The sequence below is a fragment of the Mesoplodon mirus genome (assembly GCF_964341445.2).
Source record: "Mesoplodon mirus genome assembly, chromosome: X".
NCBI lineage: Eukaryota > Metazoa > Chordata > Mammalia > Artiodactyla > Ziphiidae > Mesoplodon > Mesoplodon mirus.
In genome coordinates this window covers 90,591-117,146 of record NC_138981.1, presented here as the reverse complement: position 1 = coordinate 117,146, position 26,556 = coordinate 90,591, and the positions used below count along the sequence as shown (strand labels likewise).

Below are 26,556 nucleotides of genomic sequence, written 5' to 3'. Positions count from 1 at the left end.
TGAGGGAGCGGGTCAGTGTCCCCGTGAGGACACAGGTCTCCACGGGCCTGGGGTCACCACAGGTCCCCTCCCTCGCACTCCATCTTCTAGAAAGAACTGGAAGCCGCCTGGGGTGTGCGGGTGTTCGACCGATTCACGGTGGTTCTTCATATTTTCCGCTGCAACGCCCGCACCGAGGAGGCCCGGCTGCAGGTGGCACTGGCCGAGCTGCCCCTGCGCAGGTACCTGCAGAGCCTGGGCTCGGGGCAGACGGAGCCCTCCTTGGACCCCTTCTTGCTTTCCCCACCTGGAGTGTTGCCAGGGTGGTGAGGGTGGAATGTGGCCAGTGGGGACGTGGCCAAGCAGCACACCTACCAGGGCACGCGGCCCACAAGGAGCGCCACCCCGCAAGGGACCCTGCGTCCCCGCCCGTGAAGGCCCACGCGTCGGGGAGGTCCCGAGCGAGCCTGTTCTTCCTGTCTAGATGCCCACTTCCCACCCAGGGCTCTGTGCCAGCCTCCCACGGGCACGTGCTCCCGTCTCCTGAGCCGACCCATTTCCACGCCAGGTCCTGCCTGAAAAACCACGTTGCCCACCTGGGCGGCCGAGGGCGGGACTCCCGCAACATCATGGGGTCAGGTACAGTGTCTGACGTGTTGTCACCGGGAGCTCAGAAGGGGGGGTGTTGTGGCCACCACCCCTACAAAGGGGACGACGTCCCTCAGAGGTCCTGCTGGGGCCTCGTCCATGGTCACAGTCAAAGGAGGGTGTCAAGGTGTTTCCCTGGTGCGGCCGTAACGAAGGACCACGAACCGGTGCCTTAAAACCACAGACATTGATCCTCCGTGAATCCTGCAGAGCAGATCAAGGAGTTATTGGGGCTGGTTCCTTCTGGAGGCTCCGGGGGAGGGTCCTTCCCGCCCCTTCCAGCTTCTGGGGGCTCCGGGCATCCCTGGGCTCGTGGCCGCGTCCCTCCCGTCTCTGCCTCTATCTTCACGTGGTTTCTCCTCTGTGTCTCTCCTCTTCTGTCTCTTAGAAGGACCCTGTCATTGGATGTAGGGCCACCCTCCTCCAGGAGGACCTCATCTCAGACCCTTCCCTGCATCACACCTGCAGAGACCCTGTTTCTTAATAAGGCCCCATTTGTAGGTCCTGGGGGTCAGGGTGTGGACACATCTTTGGGGCACCACTCAGCCCGCTGTGGGTATCATGGGGGCCCTTCTGAGGCTCTCCCCTTGGCCTCTTCCTCCTGGGTAAAGGGGAGCCCAGGTGACCTCAGAGGGCAGAAGTGCCAGGCCGCCTCACGCTGGGCAGAGCTGTCTCAGAACAGAAGGTGTTGGGGCCAAGTGTGCAGGGGAGCAGGCTGGGGTGGGGAGGGGGGTCCCTGCAGCCCCAAGAGGGAGCCTGTCCACGTCCCCCACAGGCACCCCCGTGTCTCTTGCGCCTTTCGTGTCTGCCCACTGACTCGCCATCTTGCATGTTTCTAGGAGAGTCTTTCCTGCAGGTGCAGCAGCGCCTCCTGAAGGATAAGGAAGCGAAGATTCGGAAGGCCCTGGACAGACTCCGCCGGAAGAGGCTTCTCCTGGGCCAGCAGCGGAGGCGGCGGGAGATCCCTGTGGTCTCCGTGGTGGGCTACACAAACTGCGGTGAGGAGTGGGCCCGCCGGGGCTGGGCGGGGTGCGCTAGGAGAACCCGCTTGCCGACCCGGCGAGACTGGGTGTTCGCGGAGGGCTATAGCCCTCGGTGAGGAGGACGGGACTCGGGTCCCATCCCTGGGCGTCCCGGGGGCGACGCGGCCCCCGTGTGACTGCTGTGCGCTGACGCCCCTCTCAGTGGATGTCCTCCAGACTCTGAGAACGACGAAGTGGGGACAGTTTTAAGTCCATTGACAGTGGGCAGGATCTTCCAGGGGTCAGAGTGATTGAGGTGTCGCCGAGGAAGACCTCACAGTCTGTTCTCAGCTTTGTCTGCACGAGCACATCAAGTGGACTCCCCGTGGGGGACAGAGTGCAGGGCGTCCTGTAGGATCCCCGGTGCCCTGAGATAAGGGGAAAGCACCCAGTTCCCTGCACTGTGGGGACTCTGTCCACAGCGCTCGCTGGGCTGCCCTGAGGCCCGGCCCCGCCACGTGCTCGGGAAGCACCGCCATGCCGGGCCCGTCCCTGTATCAGGCGCTCACGGTCTGCGTCCAGAGGAGGGAGGGAATGTCCCACAGACGTGCACAGGAAGCTGTGGGGCGTCCAGGTTTCAAAAGTCATAAATGTCTACAGGTAAGATCACCCGTGCCAGGAAATCCCGACGGCCCCTCCTGGCCGTATCCTTGGAGGGCGGCGTGTCCTCTAACTGTCAGAGCATCCAGTGAGTGTCCGCTTGGTCCCGACTCTCACCGGCCAGGAGTTCGGGGCCCTTCACTGAGCAGTGGTGTCCAGGCTGCGCCCCGCCCTCCAGTTACTCGATGGCAGGACCCGTCACCACCTCCTGGTGGACCAGGCATAGCCAGGGGGTGTCCCTGGGCTGGACGGTTACTACTGGTGCCCTTGAGCCTGGGCTCGGTGGACAGTGTCCACGTTGTCAGGAAAGGCTGTGGAGGCGGGTGCTCTAGGGCCCCTCAGGTACACACAACACTGTCTACACCCTCACTACCTCTCTGCACACACCGCACCCCCTACTCCACCATCCCCTCGTCTACATAGACATCACACCACGGCTCGGTTACTCCACAGTACCATCCCTCCGCCTGTGTGGACGCCTGCCCACCTCACATGCACGTCACCACCGTCTGTGTCTACGCCGTCTCTCCCTCCTACACCAGCACGCTTGCCCTGACCCTGGTCCACTTTACCCTGAAGCCTAGACCGCGGCAGCTCAGTCCACGCACAGCCCGCGCCGCGTCCCACGGGCCTGCACAGAGTACCCAGCGCACAGACCTGCCCCTGCCCACCCTCCAGCGCCATGTGGTCAGAGTGGGGCAGCCCCGAGGTCCACAGTGCTCACTGGGGGACCAGAGGGGTCTGACACGCACGGTCCCCTTGTGCCCCACGTGCAGGAAAGACCACGTTGATCAAGGCGCTGACGGGGGACGCCGCCATCCAGCCCCGGGACCAGCTGTTTGCCACGCTGGACGTCACAGCGCACGCGGGGTGGCTGCCCTCCCGGGTGACCGTCATCTACGTGGACACCATTGGCTTCCTCTCCCAGCTGCCCCACAGCCTGGTCGAGTCCTTCTCGGCGACCCTGGAGGACGTGCGCCACTCGGTGAGTGTGGAGGGGCCAGGTCGACTCAAATACCCAGAAACGGGAGGCAGGTCTCGTCATCCCAACATCACGGGACAGGGTCCCTTCATTACAACATCTAGGGAAAGGGTCCCCTCATCACACCATCAACAGACAGGGTCCCCTAATCACAACATCATGGGGCAGGGTTCCCTCATCGCAGCATCACGGGGCAGGGTCCCCTTATCACCACAGCAAGGGACAGGGTCCCCTCATCACAGCATCACTGGGCAGGGTCCAGTCATCACAGCATCACTGGGAAGGGTTCCCTCATCACGAAATCAAGGGACAAGGTCCCCTCATCACAACATCACGGGTGAGGGTCCCCTCATCACAGCATCAAGGGACACGGTCCCCTCAACACAACATCAAGGGACAGGGTTCCCTCATCACAGCATCACGGGACAATCTGTCCACATCACAGCATCACGGGACAGGGTCCCGTCATCACAGCATCAAGGGACACGATCCCTTCGTCACAGCATCACGGGGCCAGGTCCCCTCATCACAGTATCACGAGACAGGGTCTCCTCACAGCAGAATCAAGGGATAGAGACACCTCATCAAAATGTCAAGGGACAGGGTCCCCTCATGACAACATCAAGGTCTAGGGTCCCCTCATCACAGCATTGCGGGACAGGGTCCCCTCAGCACAGCATCACTGGGCAGGGTCCCCACATCACCACATCAAGGGACAGTGTTCCCTCATCACAGCGTCACGGTACAGGGTTCCCTCATCACAGAATCATGGAACTGGTCCCCTCATTACAACATCGAGAGACAGGGTCCCTCATCACAGCATCAAGGGACACGATCCTCTCCTCACAGCATCACAGGACAGGGTCCCCTCATCACCATGTCAGTGGGCAGGGTCCCCTCATCACCACATGAAGGGACATTGTCCGCTTATCACACCATCATGTGACAGGGTCCCCTCACCACAGCATCAAGGGACACGGTCCCCTCATCACAGAATCACGGGTCAGGTCCCCTCATCACAGTATCACGAGACAGGGTCTCCTCATCGCAGCATCAAGGGATAGGGTCACCTCATCAAACTGTCAAGGGACAGGGTCCCCTCATGACAACATCAAGGGCTAGGGTTCCCTCATCACAGCATCGCAGGACAGGGTCCCCTCATCACAGCATCACTGGACAGGGTCCCCACATCACCACATCAAGGGACAGTGTTCTCTCATCACAGCATCACGGTACATGGTCCCCTCATCACACCATCACTGGGCAGGGTCCCCTCACCACAGCATCAAGGGACTCGGTCCCCTCATCACAGCGTCACGGGACAACGTCCCCGCATCACAGCATCAAGGGACAGGGTCCCCTCATCCCAGAATCACTGGGCAGGATCCCCTCATCACTACACCAATGGAGAGTGTCCCCTAATCACAGTATCACGAGACAGGGTCCCCTCATGACAACATCAAGGGATAGGGTCCCCTCATCACAGCATCACTGGGCAGGGTGCCCTCATCAACACACCAAGGGACAGTGTCCCCTCCTAACAGCATCACTGGAAAAGGTCCGCTCATAAAAGCAGCACGGGACAGGTTCCCCTCATCACAGAATCAAGGCACAGGGTCCTCTCATCACAGTATCATGGGACAGGGTCCCCTCATCACCACATGAAGGGACATTGTCCCCTCATCACACCATCACGCGACAGGGTCCCCTCCCCACAGCATCAAGGGACACGGTCCCCTCATCACAGCATCACGGGTCAGGTCCCCGCATCACAGTATCACGAGACAGGGTCTCCTCATCGCAGCATCAAGGGATAGGGTCACCTCATCAAAATGTCAAGGGACAGGGTCCCCTCATGACAACATCAAGGCATAGGGTCCCCTCATCACAGCATCGCAGGACACGGTCCCCTCATCACCACAGCAAGGAACAGTTTCCTCTCAGCATCACTGGGAAGGGTCCCCTCATCACAGCATCATTGGGCAGGGTCTGCTCATCACAGCATCACTGGGCAGGGTCCCCTCATCACCCAATCAAGGGACAGGGGCCCCTCAACACAACATCAAGGGACAGTGTCCCGTCATCACAGCAGCAACAGACAGGGTCCCCTCATCACAGCATCACGGGTCTGGTCCCCTCATCACAGTATCACGAGACAGGGTCTCCTAATCGTAGCATCAAGGGATAGGGTCACCTCATCAAACTGTCAAGGGACAGGGTCCCCTCATGACAACATCAAGGGCTAGGGTCCCCTCATCACAGCATCGCAGGACAGGGTCCCCTCATCACAGCATCACTGGACAGGGTCCCCACATCAGCACATCAAGGGACAGTGTTCCCTCATCACAGCATCACGGTACAGGGTTCCCTCATCACAGAATCATGGAACTGGGTCCCCTCATTACAACATCAAGAGACAGGGTCCCTCATCACAGCATCAAGGGATACGATCCTCTCCTCACAGCATCACAGGACAGGGTTCCCTCATCACCACGTCAGTGGGCAGGGTCCCCTCATCACCACATGAAGGGACATTGTCCCCTGATCACACCATCACGCGACAGGGTCCCCTCACCACAGCTTCAAGGGACACGGTCCCCTCATGACAGCATCACGTGTCAGGTCCCCTCATCACAGTATCACGAGACAGGGTCTCCTCATCGCAGCATCAAGGTATAGGGTCACCTCATCAAAATGTCAAGGGACAGGGTCCCCTCATGACAACATCAAGGCCTAGGGTCCCCTCATCACAGCATCAAGGGACACGGTCCCCTCAACTCAACATCATGGGACAGGGTTCCCTCATCACAGCATCACGGGACAATGTGTCCACATCACAGCATCACGGGACAGGGTCCCCTCATCACAGCATCACTGGGCAGGGTCCCCACATCACCACATCAAGGGTCAGTGTCCCCTCATTACAGCATCACGGTACAGGGTTCCCTCATCACAGAACCATGGAACAGGGTCCCCTCATTACAACATCAAGAGACAGGGTCCCTCATCACAGCATCAAGGGACACGATCCTCTCCTCACAGCATCACGGGACAGGGTCCCCTCATCACCACGTCAGTGGGCAGGGTCCCCTCATCACCACATGAAGGGACATTGTCCCCTCATCACACCATCACGCGACAGGGTCCCCTCACCACAGCATCAAGGGACACAGTCCCCTCATCACAGCATCACGGGTCAGGTCCCCTCATCACAGCATCACGGGACAGGGTCTCCTCATCGCAGCATCAAGGGATAGGGTCACCTCATCAAAATGTCAAGGGACAGGGTCCCCTCATGACAACATCAAGGGATAGGGTCCCCTCATCAAAGCATCACTGGGTAGAATCCCCACATCACCACATCAAGGGACAGTGTCCCCTCATCACATCATCAAGGGACACGGTCTCCTCAATATCATGGGACAGGGTTCCCTCATCACAGCATCACGGGACAATGTGTCCACATCACAGCATCACGGGACAGGGTCCCCTCATCACAGCATCACTGGGCAGGGTCCCCACATCACCACATCAAGGATCAGTGTCCCCTCATCACAGCATCACGGTACAGGGTTCCCTCATCACGGAATCATGGAACAGGGTCCCCTCATTACAACATCAAGAGACAGGGTCCCTCATCACAGCATCAAGGGACAGGATCTTCTCCTCACAGCATCACGGGACAGGGTCCCCTCATCACCACGTCAGTGGGCAGGGTCCCCTCATCACCACATGAAGGGACATTGTCCCCTCATCACACCATCACGCGACAGGGTCCCCTCACCACAGCATCAAGGGACACGGTCCCCTCGTCACAGCATCACGGGTCAGATCCCCACATCACAGTATCACGAGACAGGGTCTCCTCATCGCAGCATCAAGGGATAGGGTCACCTCATCAAAGTGTCAAGGGACAGGGTCCCCTCATGACAACATCAAGGGATAGCGTCCCCTCATCACAGCATCGCAGTACAGGGTCCCCTCATCACCACAACAAGGAACAGGTTCCTCTCAGCATCACTGGGAAGGGTCCCCTCATCACAGCATCATTGGGCAGGGTCTGCTTATCACAGCATCACTGGGCAGGGTCCCCTCATCACCCAATCAAGGGACAGGGGCCCCTCAACACAACATCAAGGGACAGGGTCCCGTCATCACAGCAGCAACAGACAGGGTCCCCTCATCACAGCATCACGGGTCTGGTCCCCTCATCACAGTATCACGGGACAGGGTCTCCTAATCGCAGCATCAAGGGATAGGGTCACCTCATCAAACTGTCAAGGGACAGGGTCCCCTCATGACAACATCAAGGGATAGGGTCCCCTCATCACAGCATCGCAGGACAGGGTCCCCTCATCACAGCATCACTGGACAGGGTCCCCACATCAGCACATCAAGGGACAGTGTTCCCTCATCACAGCATCACGGTACAGGGTTCCCTCATCACAGAATCATGGAACTGGGTCCCCTCATTACAACATCAAGAGACAGGGTCCCTCATCACAGCATCACAGGACAGGGTCCCCTCATCACCACGTCAGTGGGCAGGGTCCCCTCATCACCACATGAAGGGACATTGTCCCCTCATCACACCATCACGCGACAGGGTCCCCTCACCGCAGCATCAAGGGACACGGTCCCCTCATCACAGCATCACGGGTCAGGTCCCCGCATCACAGTATCACGAGACGGGGTCTCCTCATCGCAGCATGAAGGGATAGGGTCACCTCATCAAAATGTCAAGGGACAGGGTCCCCTCATGACAACATCAAGGCCTAGGGTCCCGTCATCACAGCATCAAGGGACACGGTCCCCTCAACTCAACATCATGGGACAGGGTTCCCTCATCACATCATCACGGGACAATGTGTCCACATCACAGCATCACGGGACAGGGTCCCCTCATCACAGCATCACTGGGCAGGGTCCCCACATCACCACATCAAGGGACATTGTCCCCTCATCACACCATCACGCGACAGGGTCCCCTCACCACAGCATCAAGGGACACAGTCCCCTCATCACAGCATCACGGGTCAGGTCCCCTCATCACAGCATCACGGGACAGGGTCTCCTCATCGCAGCATCAAGGGATAGGGTCACCTCATCAAACTGTCAAGGGACAGGGTTCCCTGATTACAACATCAAGGGATAGGGTCCCCTCATCACAGCATCACTGGACAGGGTCCCCACATCACCACATCAAGGGTCAGTGTCCCCTCATCACAGCATCACGATACATGGTCCCCTCATCACAGCATCACTGGGCAGGGTGCCCTCATCACAGCATCACTGGGCAGGGTCCCCACATCACCACATCAACGTTCAGTGTCCCCTCATCACAGCATCACGGTACAGGGTTCCCTCATCACAGAATTACGGAACAGGGTCCCCTCATTACAACATCAAGAGACAGGGTCCCTCATCACAGCATCAAGGGACACGATCCTCTCCTCACAGCATCACGGGACAGGGTCCCCTCATCACCATGTCAGTGGGCAGGGTCCCCTCATCACCACATGAAGGGACATTGTCCCCTCATCACACCATCACGCGACAGGGTCCCCTCACCACAGCATCAAGGGACTCGGTCCCCTCATCACAGCGTCACAGGACAACGTCCCCGCATCACAGTATCAAGGGACAGTTTCCCTCATCCCAGAATCACTGGGCAGGATCCCCTCATCACCTCACCAATGGAGAGTGTCCCCTCATCACAGCATCACGGCACAGGGTCCCCTCATCAGAGCATCACAGAAAAGCATGCCCTCATCACACCATCAAGGGAGAGGGTCCCCTCGTGACAGCGTCACGGGGCAGGGTCCCCTCATCACCACAGCAAGGGACAGGTTCCTCTCAGCATCACTGGGAAGGGTCCCCTCATCACAGCATCACGGGTCTGGTCCCCTCATCACAGTATCACGAGACAGGGTCTCCTCATCGCAGCATCAAGGGATAGGGTCACCTCATCAAACTATCAAGGGACAGGGTCCCCTCATGACAACATCAAGGGATAGGGTCCCCTCATCACAGCATCACTGGGCAGGGTGCCCTCATCAACACACCAAGGGACAGTGTCCCCTCCTAACAGCATCACTGGAAAAGGTCCGCTCATAAAAGCAGCACGGGACAGGTTCCCCTCATCACAGAATCAAGGCACAGGGTCCTCTCATCACAGTATCATGGGACAGGGTCCCCTCATCACCACATGAGGGGACATTGTCCCCTCATCACACCATCACGCGACAGGGTCCCCTCCCCACAGCATCAAGGGACACGGTCCCCTCATCACAGCATCACGGGTCAGGTCCCCGCATCACAGTATCACGAGACAGGGTCTCCTCATCGCAGCATCAAGGGATAGGGTCACCTCATCAAAATGTCAAGGGACAGGGTCCCCTCATGACAACATCAAGGCATAGGGTCCCCTCATCACAGCATCGCAGGACACGGTCCCCTCATCACCACAGCAAGGAACAGTTTCCTCTCAGCATCACTGGGAAGCGTCCCCTCATCACAGCATCATTGGGCAGGGTCTGCTCATCACAGCATCACTGGGCAGGGTCCCCTCATCACCCAATCAAGGGACAGGGGCCCCTCAACACAACATCAAGGGACAGGGTCCCGTCATCACAGCAGCAACAGACAGGGTCCCCTCATCACAGCATCACGGGTCTGGTCCCCTCATCACAGTATCACGAGACAGGGTCTCCTAATCGTAGCATCAAGGGATAGGGTCACCTCATCAAACTGTCAAGGGACAGGGTCCCCTCATGACAACATCAAGGGCTAGGGTCCCCTCATCACAGCATCGCAGGACAGGGTCCCCTCATCACAGCATCACTGGGCAGGGTCCCCACATCACCACATCAAGGGTCAGTGTCCCCTCATCACAGCATCACGGTACAGGGTTCCCTCATCACAGAATCATGGAACAGGGTCCCCTCATTACAACATCAAGAGACAGGGTCCCTCATCACCACGTCAGTGGGCAGGGTCCCCTCATCACCACATGAAGGGACCTTGTCCCCTCATCACACCATCACGCGACAGGGTCCCCTCACCACAGCATCAAGGGACACAGTCCCCTCATCACAGCATCACGGGTCAGGTCCCCTCATCACAGCATCACGGGACAGGGTCTCCTCATCGCAGCATCAAGGGATAGGGTCACCTCATCAAAGTGTCAAGGGACAGGGTCCCCTCATGACAACATCAAGGGATAGGGTCCCCTCATCACAGCATCACTGGGTAGGGTCCCCGCATCACCACATCAAGGGACAGTGTCCCCTCATCACAGCATCACGGTACATGGTCCCCTCATCACACCATCACTGGGCAGGGTCCCCTCACCACAGCATCAAGGGACTCGGTCCCCTCATCACAGCGTCACGGGACAACGTCCCCGCATCACAGCATCAAGGGACAGGGTCCCCTCATCCCAGAATCACTGGGCAGGATCCCCTCATCACTACACCAATGGAGAGTGTCCCCTAATCACAGTATCACGAGACAGGGTCCCCTCATGACAACATCAAGGGATAGGGTCCCCTCATCACAGCATCACTGGGCAGGGTGCCCTCATCAACACACCAAGGGACAGTGTCCCCTCCTAACAGCATCACTGGAAAAGGTCCGCTCATAAAAGCAGCACGGGACAGGTTCCCCTCATCACAGAATCAAGGCACAGGGTCCTCTCATCACAGTATCATGGGACAGGGTCCCCTCATCACCACATGAAGGGACATTGTCCCCTCATCACACCATCACGCGACAGGGTCCCCTCCCCACAGCATCAAGGGACACGGTCCCCTCATCACAGCATCACGGGTCAGGTCCCCGCATCACAGCATCACGGGACAGGGTCTCCTCATCGCATCATCAAGGGATAGGGTCACCTCATCAAAATGTCAAGGGACAGGGTCCCCTCATGACATCAACAAGGGATAGGGTCCCCTCATCAAAGCATCACTGGGTAGGGTCCCGACATCACCACATCAAGGGACAGTGTCCCCTCATCACAGCATCACGGTACAGGGTTCCCTCATCACGGAATCATGGAACAGGGTCCCCTCATTACAACATCAAGAGACAGGGTCCCTCATCACAGCATCAAGGGACACGATCCTCTCCTCACAGCATCACGGGACAGGGTCCCCTCATCACCACGTCAGTGGGCAGGGTCCCCTCATCACCACATGAAGGGACATTGTCCCCTCATCACACCATCACGCGACAGGGTCCCCTCACCACAGCATCAAGGGACTCGGTCCCCTCATCACAGCGTCACGGGACAACGTCCCCTCATCACAGTATCAAGGGACAGTTTCCCTCATCCCAGAATCACTGGGCAGGATCCCCTCATCACCTCACCAATGGAGAGTGTCCCCTCATCACAGCATCACGGGACAGGGTCCCCTCATCAGAGCATCACGGAAAAGCATGCCCTCATCACACCATCAAGGGACAGGGTCCCCTCATGACAGCGTCACGGGGCAGGGTCCCCTCATCACCACAGCAAGGGACAGGTCCCTCTCAGCATCACTGGGAAGGGTCCCCTCATCACAGCATCACGGGACAGGGTCTCCTCATCGCAGCATCAAGGGATAGGGTCACCTCATCAAAGTGTCAAGGGACAGGGTCCCCTCATGACAACATCAAGGGATAGGGTCCCCTCATCACAGCATCACTGGGTAGGGTCCCCGCATCACCACATCAAGGGACAGTGTCCCCTCATCACAGCATCACGGTACATGGTCCCCTCATCACACCATCACTGGGCAGGGTCCCCTCACCACAGCATCAAGGGACTCGGTCCCCTCATCACAGCGTCACGGGACAACGTCCCCGCATCACAGCATCAAGGGACAGGGTCCCCTCATCCCAGAATCACTGGGCAGGATCCCCTCATCACTACACCAATGGAGAGTGTCCCCTAATCACAGTATCACGAGACAGGGTCCCCTCATGACAACATCAAGGGATAGGGTCCCCTCATCACAGCATCACTGGGCAGGGTGCCCTCATCAACACACCAAGGGACAGTGTCCCCTCCTAACAGCATCACTGGAAAAGGTCCGCTCATAAAAGCAGCACGGGACAGGTTCCCCTCATCACAGAATCAAGGCACAGGGTCCTCTCATCACAGTATCATGGGACAGGGTCCCCTCATCACCACATGAAGGGACATTGTCCCCTCATCACACCATCACGCGACAGGGTCCCCTCCCCACAGCATCAAGGGACACGGTCCCCTCATCACAGCATCACGGGTCAGGTCCCCGCATCACAGTATCACGAGACAGGGTCTCCTAATCGTAGCATCAAGGGATAGGGTCACCTCATCAAACTGTCAAGGGACAGGGTCCCCTCATGACAACATCAAGGGCTAGGGTCCCCTCATCACAGCATCGCAGGACAGGGTCCCCTCATCACAGCATCACTGGACAGGGTCCCCACATCAGCACATCAAGGGACAGTGTTCCCTCATCACAGCATCACGGTACAGGGTTCCCTCATCACAGAATCATGGAACTGGGTCCCCTCATTACAACATCAAGAGACAGGGTCCCTCATCACAGCATCAAGGGATACGATCCTCTCCTCACAGCATCACAGGACAGGGTTCCCTCATCACCACGTCAGTGGGCAGGGTCCCCTCATCACCACATGAAGGGACATTGTCCCCTGATCACACCATCACGCGACAGGGTCCCCTCACCACAGCTTCAAGGGACACGGTCCCCTCATGACAGCATCACGTGTCAGGTCCCCTCATCACAGTATCACGAGACAGGGTCTCCTCATCGCAGCATCAAGGTATAGGGTCACCTCATCAAAATGTCAAGGGACAGGGTCCCCTCATGACAACATCAAGGCCTAGGGTCCCCTCATCACAGCATCAAGGGACACGGTCCCCTCAACTCAACATCATGGGACAGGGTTCCCTCATCACAGCATCACGGGACAATGTGTCCACATCACAGCATCACGGGACAGGGTCCCCTCATCACAGCATCACTGGGCAGGGTCCCCACATCACCACATCAAGGGTCAGTGTCCCCTCATTACAGCATCACGGTACAGGGTTCCCTCATCACAGAACCATGGAACAGGGTCCCCTCATTACAACATCAAGAGACAGGGTCCCTCATCACAGCATCAAGGGACACGATCCTCTCCTCACAGCATCACGGGACAGGGTCCCCTCATCACCACGTCAGTGGGCAGGGTCCCCTCATCACCACATGAAGGGACATTGTCCCCTCATCACACCATCACGCGACAGGGTCCCCTCACCACAGCATCAAGGGACACAGTCCCCTCATCACAGCATCACGGGTCAGGTCCCCTCATCACAGCATCACGGGACAGGGTCTCCTCATCGCAGCATCAAGGGATAGGGTCACCTCATCAAAATGTCAAGGGACAGGGTCCCCTCATGACAACATCAAGGGATAGGGTCCCCTCATCAAAGCATCACTGGGTAGAATCCCCACATCACCACATCAAGGGACAGTGTCCCCTCATCACATCATCAAGGGACACGGTCTCCTCAATATCATGGGACAGGGTTCCCTCATCACAGCATCACGGGACAATGTGTCCACATCACAGCATCACGGGACAGGGTCCCCTCATCACAGCATCACTGGGCAGGGTCCCCACATCACCACATCAAGGATCAGTGTCCCCTCATCACAGCATCACGGTACAGGGTTCCCTCATCACGGAATCATGGAACAGGGTCCCCTCATTACAACATCAAGAGACAGGGTCCCTCATCACAGCATCAAGGGACAGGATCTTCTCCTCACAGCATCACGGGACAGGGTCCCCTCATCACCACGTCAGTGGGCAGGGTCCCCTCATCACCACATGAAGGGACATTGTCCCCTCATCACACCATCACGCGACAGGGTCCCCTCACCACAGCATCAAGGGACACGGTCCCCTCGTCACAGCATCACGGGTCAGATCCCCACATCACAGTATCACGAGACAGGGTCTCCTCATCGCAGCATCAAGGGATAGGGTCACCTCATCAAAGTGTCAAGGGACAGGGTCCCCTCATGACAACATCAAGGGATAGCGTCCCCTCATCACAGCATCGCAGTACAGGGTCCCCTCATCACCACAACAAGGAACAGGTTCCTCTCAGCATCACTGGGAAGGGTCCCCTCATCACAGCATCATTGGGCAGGGTCTGCTTATCACAGCATCACTGGGCAGGGTCCCCTCATCACCCAATCAAGGGACAGGGGCCCCTCAACACAACATCAAGGGACAGGGTCCCGTCATCACAGCAGCAACAGACAGGGTCCCCTCATCACAGCATCACGGGTCTGGTCCCCTCATCACAGTATCACGAGACAGGGTCTCCTAATCGCAGCATCAAGGGATAGGGTCACCTCATCAAACTGTCAAGGGACAGGGTCCCCTCATGACAACATCAAGGGATAGGGTCCCCTCATCACAGCATCGCAGGACAGGGTCCCCTCATCACAGCATCACTGGACAGGGTCCCCACATCAGCACATCAAGGGACAGTGTTCCCTCATCACAGCATCACGGTACAGGGTTCCCTCATCACAGAATCATGGAACTGGGTCCCCTCATTACAACATCAAGAGACAGGGTCCCTCATCACAGCATCACAGGACAGGGTCCCCTCATCACCACGTCAGTGGGCAGGGTCCCCTCATCACCACATGAAGGGACATTGTCCCCTCATCACACCATCACGCGACAGGGTCCCCTCACCGCAGCATCAAGGGACACGGTCCCCTCATCACAGCATCACGGGTCAGGTCCCCGCATCACAGTATCACGAGACGGGGTCTCCTCATCGCAGCATGAAGGGATAGGGTCACCTCATCAAAATGTCAAGGGACAGGGTCCCCTCATGACAACATCAAGGCCTAGGGTCCCGTCATCACAGCATCAAGGGACACGGTCCCCTCAACTCAACATCATGGGACAGGGTTCCCTCATCACATCATCACGGGACAATGTGTCCACATCACAGCATCACGGGACAGGGTCCCCTCATCACAGCATCACTGGGCAGGGTCCCCACATCACCACATCAAGGGACATTGTCCCCTCATCACACCATCACGCGACAGGGTCCCCTCACCACAGCATCAAGGGACACAGTCCCCTCATCACAGCATCACGGGTCAGGTCCCCTCATCACAGCATCACGGGACAGGGTCTCCTCATCGCAGCATCAAGGGATAGGGTCACCTCATCAAACTGTCAAGGGACAGGGTTCCCTGATTACAACATCAAGGGATAGGGTCCCCTCATCACAGCATCACTGGACAGGGTCCCCACATCACCACATCAAGGGTCAGTGTCCCCTCATCACAGCATCACGATACATGGTCCCCTCATCACAGCATCACTGGGCAGGGTGCCCTCATCACAGCATCACTGGGCAGGGTCCCCACATCACCACATCAACGTTCAGTGTCCCCTCATCACAGCATCACGGTACAGGGTTCCCTCATCACAGAATTACGGAACAGGGTCCCCTCATTACAACATCAAGAGACAGGGTCCCTCATCACAGCATCAAGGGACACGATCCTCTCCTCACAGCATCACGGGACAGGGTCCCCTCATCACCATGTCAGTGGGCAGGGTCCCCTCATCACCACATGAAGGGACATTGTCCCCTCATCACACCATCACGCGACAGGGTCCCCTCACCACAGCATCAAGGGACTCGGTCCCCTCATCACAGCGTCACAGGACAACGTCCCCGCATCACAGTATCAAGGGACAGTTTCCCTCATCCCAGAATCACTGGGCAGGATCCCCTCATCACCTCACCAATGGAGAGTGTCCCCTCATCACAGCATCACGGCACAGGGTCCCCTCATCAGAGCATCACAGAAAAGCATGCCCTCATCACACCATCAAGGGAGAGGGTCCCCTCGTGACAGCGTCACGGGGCAGGGTCCCCTCATCACCACAGCAAGGGACAGGTTCCTCTCAGCATCACTGGGAAGGGTCCCCTCATCACAGCATCACGGGTCTGGTCCCCTCATCACAGTATCACGAGACAGGGTCTCCTCATCGCAGCATCAAGGGATAGGGTCACCTCATCACAGCATCACTGGGCAGGGTGCCCTCATCAACACACCAAGGGACAGTGTCCCCTCCTAACAGCATCACTGGAAAAGGTCCGCTCATAAAAGCAGCACGGGACAGGTTCCCCTCATCACAGAATCAAGGCACAGGGTCCTCTCATCACAGTATCATGGGACAGGGTCCCCTCATCACCACATGAAGGGACATTGTCCCCTCATCACACCATCACGCGACAGGGTCCCCTCCCCACAGCATCAAGGGACACGGTCCCCTCATCACAGCATCACGGGTCAGGTCCCCGCATCACAGTATCACGAGACAGGGTCTCCTCATCGCAGCATCAAGGGATAGGGTCACCTCATCAAAATGTCAAGGGACAGGGTCCCCTCATGACAACATCAAGGCATAGGGTCCCCTCATCACAGCATCGCAGGACACGGTCCCCTCATCACCACAGCAAGGAACAGTTTCCTCTCAGCATCACTGGGAAGCGTCCCCTCATCACAGCATCATTGGGCAGGGTCTGCTCATCACAGCATCACTGGGCAGGGTCCCCTCATCACCCAATCAAGGGACAGGGGCCCCTCAACACAACATCAAGGGACAGGGTCCCGTCATCACAGCAGCAACAGACAGGGTCCCCTCATCACAGCATCACGGGTCTGGTCCCCTCATCACAGTATCACGAGACAGGGTCTCCTAATCGTAGCATCAAGGGATAGGGTCACCTCATCAAACTGTCAAGGGACAGGGTCCCCTCATGACAACATCAAGGGCTAGGGTCCCCTCATCACAGCATCGCAGGACAGGGTCCCCTCATCACAGCATCACTGGGCAGGGTCCCCACATCACCACATCAAGGGTCAGTGTCCCCTCATCACAGCATCACGGTACAGGGTTCCCTCATCACAGAATCATGGAACAGGGTCCCCTCATTACAACATCAAGAGACAGGGTCCCTCATCACCACGTCAGTGGGCAGGGTCCCCTCATCACCACATGAAGGGACCTTGTCCCCTCATCACACCATCACGCGACAGGGTCCCCTCACCACAGCATCAAGGGACACAGTCCCCTCATCACAGCATCACGGGTCAGGTCCCCTCATCACAGCATCACGGGACAGGGTCTCCTCATCGCAGCATCAAGGGATAGGGTCACCTCATCAAAGTGTCAAGGGACAGGGTCCCCTCATGACAACATCAAGGGATAGGGTCCCCTCATCACAGCATCACTGGGTAGGGTCCCCGCATCACCACATCAAGGGACAGTGTCCCCTCATCACAGCATCACGGTACATGGTCCCCTCATCACACCATCACTGGGCAGGGTCCCCTCACCACAGCATCAAGGGACTCGGTCCCCTCATCACAGCGTCACGGGACAACGTCCCCGCATCACAGCATCAAGGGACAGGGTCCCCTCATCCCAGAATCACTGGGCAGGATCCCCTCATCACTACACCAATGGAGAGTGTCCCCTAATCACAGTATCACGAGACAGGGTCCCCTCATGACAACATCAAGGGATAGGGTCCCCTCATCACAGCATCACTGGGCAGGGTGCCCTCATCAACACACCAAGGGACAGTGTCCCCTCCTAACAGCATCACTGGAAAAGGTCCGCTCATAAAAGCAGCACGGGACAGGTTCCCCTCATCACAGAATCAAGGCACAGGGTCCTCTCATCACAGTATCATGGGACAGGGTCCCCTCATCACCACATGAAGGGACATTGTCCCCTCATCACACCATCACGCGACAGGGTCCCCTCCCCACAGCATCAAGGGACACGGTCCCCTCATCACAGCATCACGGGTCAGGTCCCCGCATCACAGCATCACGGGACAGGGTCTCCTCATCGCATCATCAAGGGATAGGGTCACCTCATCAAAATGTCAAGGGACAGGGTCCCCTCATGACATCAACAAGGGATAGGGTCCCCTCATCAAAGCATCACTGGGTAGGGTCCCGACATCACCACATCAAGGGACAGTGTCCCCTCATCACAGCATCACGGTACAGGGTTCCCTCATCACGGAATCATGGAACAGGGTCCCCTCATTACAACATCAAGAGACAGGGTCCCTCATCACAGCATCAAGGGACACGATCCTCTCCTCACAGCATCACGGGACAGGGTCCCCTCATCACCACGTCAGTGGGCAGGGTCCCCTCATCACCACATGAAGGGACATTGTCCCCTCATCACACCATCACGCGACAGGGTCCCCTCACCACAGCATCAAGGGACTCGGTCCCCTCATCACAGCGTCACGGGACAACGTCCCCTCATCACAGTATCAAGGGACAGTTTCCCTCATCCCAGAATCACTGGGCAGGATCCCCTCATCACCTCACCAATGGAGAGTGTCCCCTCATCACAGCATTACGGGACAGGGTCCCCTCATCAGAGCATCACGGAAAAGCATGCCCTCATCACACCATCAAGGGACAGGGTCCCCTCATGACAGCGTCACGGGGCAGGGTCCCCTCATCACCACAGCAAGGGACAGGTCCCTCTCAGCATCACTGGGAAGGGTCCCCTCATCACAGCATCATTGGGCAGGGTCCGCTCATCACAGCATCACTGGGCAGGGTCCCCTCATCACCCAATCAAGGGACAGGGGCCCCTCAACACAACATCAAGGGACAGGGTCCCGTCATCACAGCAGCAACAGACAGGGTCCCCTCATCACAGCATCACGGGTCTGGTCCCCTCATCAGAGTATCACGAGGTAGGGTCTCCTCATCGCAGCATCAAGGGATAGGGTCACCTCATCAAACTGTCAAGGGACAGGGTCCCCTCATGACAACATCAAGGGCCAGGGTCCCCTCATCACAGCATCGCAGGACAGGGTCCCCTCATCACAGCATCACTGGACAGGGTCCCCACATCAGCACATCAAGGGACAGTGTTCCCTCATCACAGCATCACGGTACAGGGTTCCCTCATCACAGAATCATGGAACTGGGTCCCCTCATTACAACATCAAGAGACAGGGTCCCTCATCACAGCATCACAGGACAGGGTCCCCTCATCACCACATGAAGGGACATTGTCCCCTCATCACACCATCACGCGACAGGGTCCCCTCACCACAGCATCAAGGGACACGGTCCCCTCATCACAGCATCACGGGTCAGGTCCCCGCATCACAGTATCACGAGACGGGGTCTCCTCATCGCAGCATCAAGGGATAGGGTCACCTCATCAAACTGTCAAGGGACAGGGTCCCCTGATGACAACATCAAGGGCTAGGGTCCCCTCATCACAGCATCGCAGGACAGGGTCCCCTCATCACCGCATCACTGGACAGGGTCCCCACATCAGCACATCAAGGGACAGTGTTCTCTCATCACAGCATCACGGTACAGGGTTCCCTCATCACAGAATCATGGAACTGGGTCCCCTCATTACAACATCAAGAGACAGGGTCCCTCGTCACAGCATCAAGGCACACGATCCTCTCCTCACAGCATCACAGGACAGGGTCCCCTCATCACCACGTCAGTGGGCAGGGTCCCCTCATCACCACATGAAGGGACATTGTCCCCTCATCACAGCATCACGCGACAGGGTCCCCTCACCACAGCATCAAGGGACACGGTCCCCTCATCACGGCATCACGGGTCAGGTCCCCGCATCACAGTATCACGAGACAGGGTCTCCTCATCGCAGCATCAAGGGATAGGGTCACCTCATCAAAACGTCAAGGGACAGGGTCCTCTCATGACAACATCAATGTCTAGGGTCCCCTCATCACATCATCAAGGGACACGGTCCCCTCAACTCAACATCATGGGACAGGGTTCCCTCATCACAGCATCACGGGACAATGTGTCCACATCACAGCATCACGGGACAGGGTCCCCTCATCACAGCATCACTGGGCAGGGTCCCCACATCACCACATCAAGGGTCAGTGTCCCCTCATCACAGCATCACGGTACAGGGTTCCCTCATCACGGAATCATGGAACAGGGTCCCCTCATTACAACATCAAGAGACAGGGTCCCTCATCACAGCATCAAGGGACAGGATCTTCTCCTCACAGCATCACGGGACAGGGTCCCCTCATCACCACGTCAGTGGGCAGGGTCCCCTCATCACCACATGAAGGGACATTGTCCCCTCATCACACCATCACGCGACAGGGTCCCCTCACCACAGCATCAAGGGACTCGGTCCCCTCATCACAGCGTCACGGGACAACGTCCCCGCATCACAGTATCAAGGGACAGTTTCCCTCATCCCAGAATCACTGGGCAGGATCCCCTCATCACCTCACCAATGGAGAGTGTCCCCTCTTCACAGCATCACGGGACAGGGTCCCCTCATCAGAGCATCACAGAAAAGCATGCCCTCATCACACCATCAAGGGAGAGGGTCCCCTCATGACAGCGTCACGGGGCAGGGTCCCCTCATCACCACAGCAAGGGACAGGTCCCTCTCAGCATCACTGGGAAGGGTCCCCTCATCACAGCATCATTGGGCAGGGTCCGCTCATCACCACATCAAGGGACAGTGTCCCCTCATCACATCATCAAGGGACACGGTCTCCTCAATATCATGGGACAGGGTTCCCTCATCACAGCATCACGGGACAATGTGTCCACATCACAGCATCACGGGACAGGGTCCCCTCATCACAGCATCACTGGGCAGGGTCCCCACATCACCACATCAAGGATCAGTGTCCCCTCATCACAGCATCACGGTACAGGGTTCCCTCATCACGGAATCATGGAACAGGGTCCCCTCATTACAACATCAAGAGACAGGGTCCCTCATCACAGCATCAAGGGACAGGATCTTCTCCTCACAGCATCACGGGACAGGGTCCCCTCATCACCACGTCAGTGGGCAGGGTCCCCTCATCACCACATGAAGGGACATTGTCCCCTCATCACACCATCACGCGACAGGGTCCCCTCACCACAGCATCAAGGGACACGGTCCCCTCGTCACAGCATCACGGGTCAGGTCCCCACATCACAGTATCACGAGACAGGGTCTCCTCATCGCAGCATCAAGGGATAGGGTCACCTCATCAAAGTGTCAAGGGACAGGGTCCCCTCATGACAACATCAAGGGATAGCGTCCCCTCATCACAGCATCGCAGTACAGGGTCCCCTCATCACCACAACAAGGAACAGGTTCCTCTCAGCATCACTGGGAAGGGTCCCCTCATCACAGCATCATTGGGCAGGGTCTGCTTATCACAGCATCACTGGGCAGGGTCCCCTCATCACCCAATCAAGGGACAGGGGCCCCTCAACACAACATCAAGGGACAGGGTCCCGTCATCACAGCAGCAACAGACAGGGTCCCCTCATCACAGCATCACGGGTCTGGTCCCCTCATCACAGTATCACGAGACAGGGTCTCCTAATCGCAGCATCAAGGGATAGGGTCACCTCATCAAACTGTCAAGGGACAGGGTCCCCTCATGACAACATCAAGGGATAGGGTCCCCTCATCACAGCATCGCAGGACAGGGTCCCCTCATCACAGCATCACTGGACAGGGTCCCCACATCAGCACATCAAGGGACAGTGTTCCCTCATCACAGCATCACGGTACAGGGTTCCCTCATCACAGAATCATGGAACTGCGTCCCCTCATTACAACATCAAGAGACAGGGTCCCTCATCACAGCATCACAGGACAGGGTCCCCTCATCACCACGTCAGTGGGCAGGGTCCCCTCATCACCACATGAAGGGACATTGTCCCCTCATCACACCATCACGCGACAGGGTCCCCTCACCGCAGCATCAAGGGACACGGTCCCCTCATCACAGCATCACGGGTCAGGTCCCCGCATCACAGTATCACGAGACGGGGTCTCCTCATCGCAGCATCAAGGGATAGGGTCACCTCATCAAAATGTCAAGGGACAGGGTCCCCTCATGACAACATCAAGGCCTAGGGTCCCGTCATCACAGCATCAAGGGACACGGTCCCCTCAACTCAACATCATGGGACAGGGTTCCCTCATCACATCATCACGGGACAATGTGTCCACATCACAGCATCACGGGACAGGGTCCCCTCATCACAGCATCACTGGGCAGGGTCCCCACATCACCACATCAAGGGACATTGTCCCCTCATCACACCATCACGCGACAGGGTCCCCTCACCACAGCATCAAGGGACACAGTCCCCTCATCACAGCATCACGGGTCAGGTTCCCTCATCACAGCATCACGGGACAGGGTCTCCTCATCGCAGCATCAAGGGATAGGGTCACCTCATCAAACTGTCAAGGGACAGGGTTCCCTGATTACAACATCAAGGGATAGGGTCCCCTCATCACAGCATCACTGGACAGGGTCCCCACATCACCACATCAAGGGTCAGTGTCCCCTCATCACAGCATCACGATACATGGTCCCCTCATCACAGCATCACTGGGCAGGGTGCCCTCATCACAGCATCACTGGGCAGGGTCCCCACATCACCACATCAACGTTCAGTGTCCCCTCATCACAGCATCACGGTACAGGGTTCCCTCATCACAGAATTACGGAACAGGGTCCCCTCATTACAACATCAAGAGACAGGGTCCCTCATCACAGCATCAAGGGACACGATCATCTCCTCACAGCATCACGGGACAGGGTCCCCTCATCACCATGTCAGTGGGCAGGGTCCCCTCATCACCACATGAAGGGACATTGTCCCCTCATCACACCATCACGCGACAGGGTCCCCTCACCACAGCATCAAGGGACTCGGTCCCCTCATCACAGCGTCACAGGACAACGTCCCCGCATCACAGTATCAAGGGACAGTTTCCCTCATCCCAGAATCACTGGGCAGGATCCCCTCATCACCTCACCAATGGAGAGTGTCTCCTCATCACAGCATCACGGGTCTGGTCCCCTCATCACAGTATCACGAGACAGGGTCTCCTAATCGTAGCATCAAGGGATAGGGTCACCTCATCAAACTGTCAAGGGACAGGGTCCCCTCATGACAACATCAAGGGCTAGGGTCCCCTCATCACAGCATCGCAGGACAGGGTCCCCTCATCACAGCATCACTGGGCAGGGTCCCCACATCACCACATCAAGGGTCAGTGTCCCCTCATCACAGCATCACGGTACAGGGTTCCCTCATCACAGAATCATGGAACAGGGTCCCCTCATTACAACATCAAGAGACAGGGTCCCTCATCACCACGTCAGTGGGCAGGGTCCCCTCATCACCACATGAAGGGACCTTGTCCCCTCATCACACCATCACGCGACAGGGTCCCCTCACCACAGCATCAAGGGACACAGTCCCCTCATCACAGCATCACGGGTCAGGTCCCCTCATCACAGCATCACGGGACAGGGTCTCCTCATCGCAGCATCAAGGGATAGGGTCACCTCATCAAAGTGTCAAGGGACAGGGTCCCCTCATGACAACATCAAGGGATAGGGTCCCCTCATCACAGCATCACTGGGTAGGGTCCCCGCATCACCACATCAAGGGACAGTGTCCCCTCATCACAGCATCACGGTACATGGTCCCCTCATCACACCATCACTGGGCAGGTTCCCCTCACCACAGCATCAAGGGACTCGGTCCCCTCATCACAGCGTCACGGGACAACGTCCCCGCATCACAGCATCAAGGGACAGGGTCCCCTCATCCCAGAATCACTGGGCAGGATCCCCTCATCACTACACCAATGGAGAGTGTCCCCTAATCACAGTATCACGAGACAGGGTCCCCTCATGACAACATCAAGGGATAGGGTCCCCTCATCACAGCATCACTGGGCAGGGTGCCCTCATCAACACACCAAGGGACAGTGTCCCCTCCTAACAGCATCACTGGAAAAGGTCCGCTCATAAAAGCAGCACGGGACAGGTTCCCCTCATCACAGAATCAAGGCACAGGGTCCTCTCATCACAGTATCATGGGACAGGGTCCCCTCATCACCACATGAAGGGACATTGTCCCCTCATCACACCATCACGCGACAGGGTCCCCTCCCCACAGCATCAAGGGACACGGTCCCCTCATCACAGCATCACGGGTCAGGTCCCCGCATCACAGCATCACGGGACAGGGTCTCCTCATCGCATCATCAAGGGATAGGGTCACCTCATCAAAATGTCAAGGGACAGGGTCCCCTCATGACATCAACAAGGGATAGGGTCCCCTCATCAAAGCATCACTGGGTAGGGTCCCGACATCACCACATCAAGGGACAGTGTCCCCTCATCACAGCAACACGGTACAGGGTTCCCTCATCACGGAATCATGGAACAGGGTCCCCTCATTACAACATCAAGAGACAGGGTCCCTCATCACAGCATCAAGGGACACGATCCTCTCCTCACAGCATCACGGGACAGGGTCCCCTCATCACCACGTCAGTGGGCAGGGTCCCCTCATCACCACATGAAGGGACATTGTCCCCTCATCACACCATCACGCGACAGGGTCCCCTCACCACAGCATCAAGGGACTCGGTCCCCTCATCACAGCGTCACGGGACAACGTCCCCTCATCACAGTATCAAGGGACAGTTTCCCTCATCCCAGAATCACTGGGCAGGATCCCCTCATCACCTCACCAATGGAGAGTGTCCCCTCATCACAGCATCACGGGACAGGGTCCCCTCATCAGAGCATCACGGAAAAGCATGCCCTCATCACACCATCAAGGGACAGGGTCCCCTCATGACAGCGTCACGGGGCAGGGTCCCCTCATCACCACAGCAAGGGACAGGTCCCTCTCAGCATCACTGGGAAGGGTCCCCTCATCACAGCCTCATTGGGCAGGGTTCGCTCATCACAGCATCACTGGGCAGGGTCCCCTCATCACCCAATCAAGGGACAGGGGCCCCTCAACACAACATCAAGGGACAGGGTCCCGTCATCACAGCAGCAACAGACAGGGTCCCCTCATCACAGCATCACGGGTCTGGTCCCCTCATCAGAGTATCACGAGGTAGGGTCTCCTCATCGCAGCATCAAGGGATAGGGTCACCTCATCAAACTGTCAAGGGACAGGGTCCCCTCATGACAACATCAAGGGCCAGGGTCCCCTCATCACAGCATCGCAGGACAGGGTCCCCTCATCACAGCATCACTGGACAGGGTCCCCACATCAGCACATCAAGGGACAGTGTTCCCTCATCACAGCATCACGGTACAGGGTTCCCTCATCACAGAATCATGGAACTGGGTCCCCTCATTACAACATCAAGAGACAGGGTCCCTCATCACAGCATCACAGGACAGCGTCCCCTCATCACCACGTCAGTGGGCAGGGTCCCCTCATCACCACATGAAGGGACATTGTCCCCTCATCACACCATCACGCGACAGGGTCCCCTCACCACAGCATCAAGGGACACGGTCCCCTCATCACAGCATCACGGGTCAGGTCCCCGCATCACAGTATCACGAGACGGGGTCTCCTCATCGCAGCATCAAGGGATAGGGTCACCTCATCAAACTGTCAAGGGACAGGGTTCCCTGATTACAACATCAAGGGATAGGGTCCCCTCATCACAGCATCACTGGACAGGGTCCCCACATCACCACATCAAGGGTCAGTGTCCCCTCATCACAGCATCACGATACATGGTCCCCTCATCACAGCATCACTGGGCAGGGTGCCCTCATCACAGCATCACTGGGCAGGGTCCCCACATCACCACATCAACGTTCAGTGTCCCCTCATCACAGCATCACGGTACAGGGTTCCCTCATCACAGAATTACGGAACAGGGTCCCCTCATTACAACATCAAGAGACAGGGTCCCTCATCACAGCATCAAGGGACACGATCCTCTCCTCACAGCATCACGGGACAGGGTCCCCTCATCACCATGTCAGTGGGCAGGGTCCCCTCATCACCACATGAAGGGACATTGTCCCCTCATCACACCATCACGCGACAGGGTCCCCTCACCACAGCATCAAGGGACTCGGTCCCCTCATCACAGCGTCACAGGACAACGTCCCCGCATCACAGTATCAAGGGACAGTTTCCCTCATCCCAGAATCACTGGGCAGGATCCCCTCATCACCTCACCAATGGAGAGTGTCCCCTCATCACAGCATCACGGCACAGGGTCCCCTCATCAGAGCATCACAGAAAAGCATGCCCTCATCACACCATCAAGGGAGAGGGTCCCCTCGTGACAGCGTCACGGGGCAGGGTCCCCTCATCACCACAGCAAGGGACAGGTTCCTCTCAGCATCAC

At 57.5% G+C, this 26,556-nt stretch overlaps 1 protein-coding gene across 1 annotated transcript in view; it reads left to right on the top strand.

The window, feature by feature from the left end:
- GTPBP6 (GTP binding protein 6 (putative)) overlaps positions 1-26,556 on the top strand; it is a 100,982-nt gene that overhangs the window by 15,469 nt on the left and 58,957 nt on the right. Inside the window, exons 11-14 of the mRNA XM_082608986.1 lie at positions 91-221; positions 548-618; positions 1,467-1,625; positions 3,026-3,234. Of these exons, the coding sequence (XP_082465112.1) occupies positions 91-221; positions 548-618; positions 1,467-1,625; positions 3,026-3,234 (570 nt within the window). The remainder of the gene's footprint in view (positions 1-90; positions 222-547; positions 619-1,466; positions 1,626-3,025; positions 3,235-26,556) is intronic.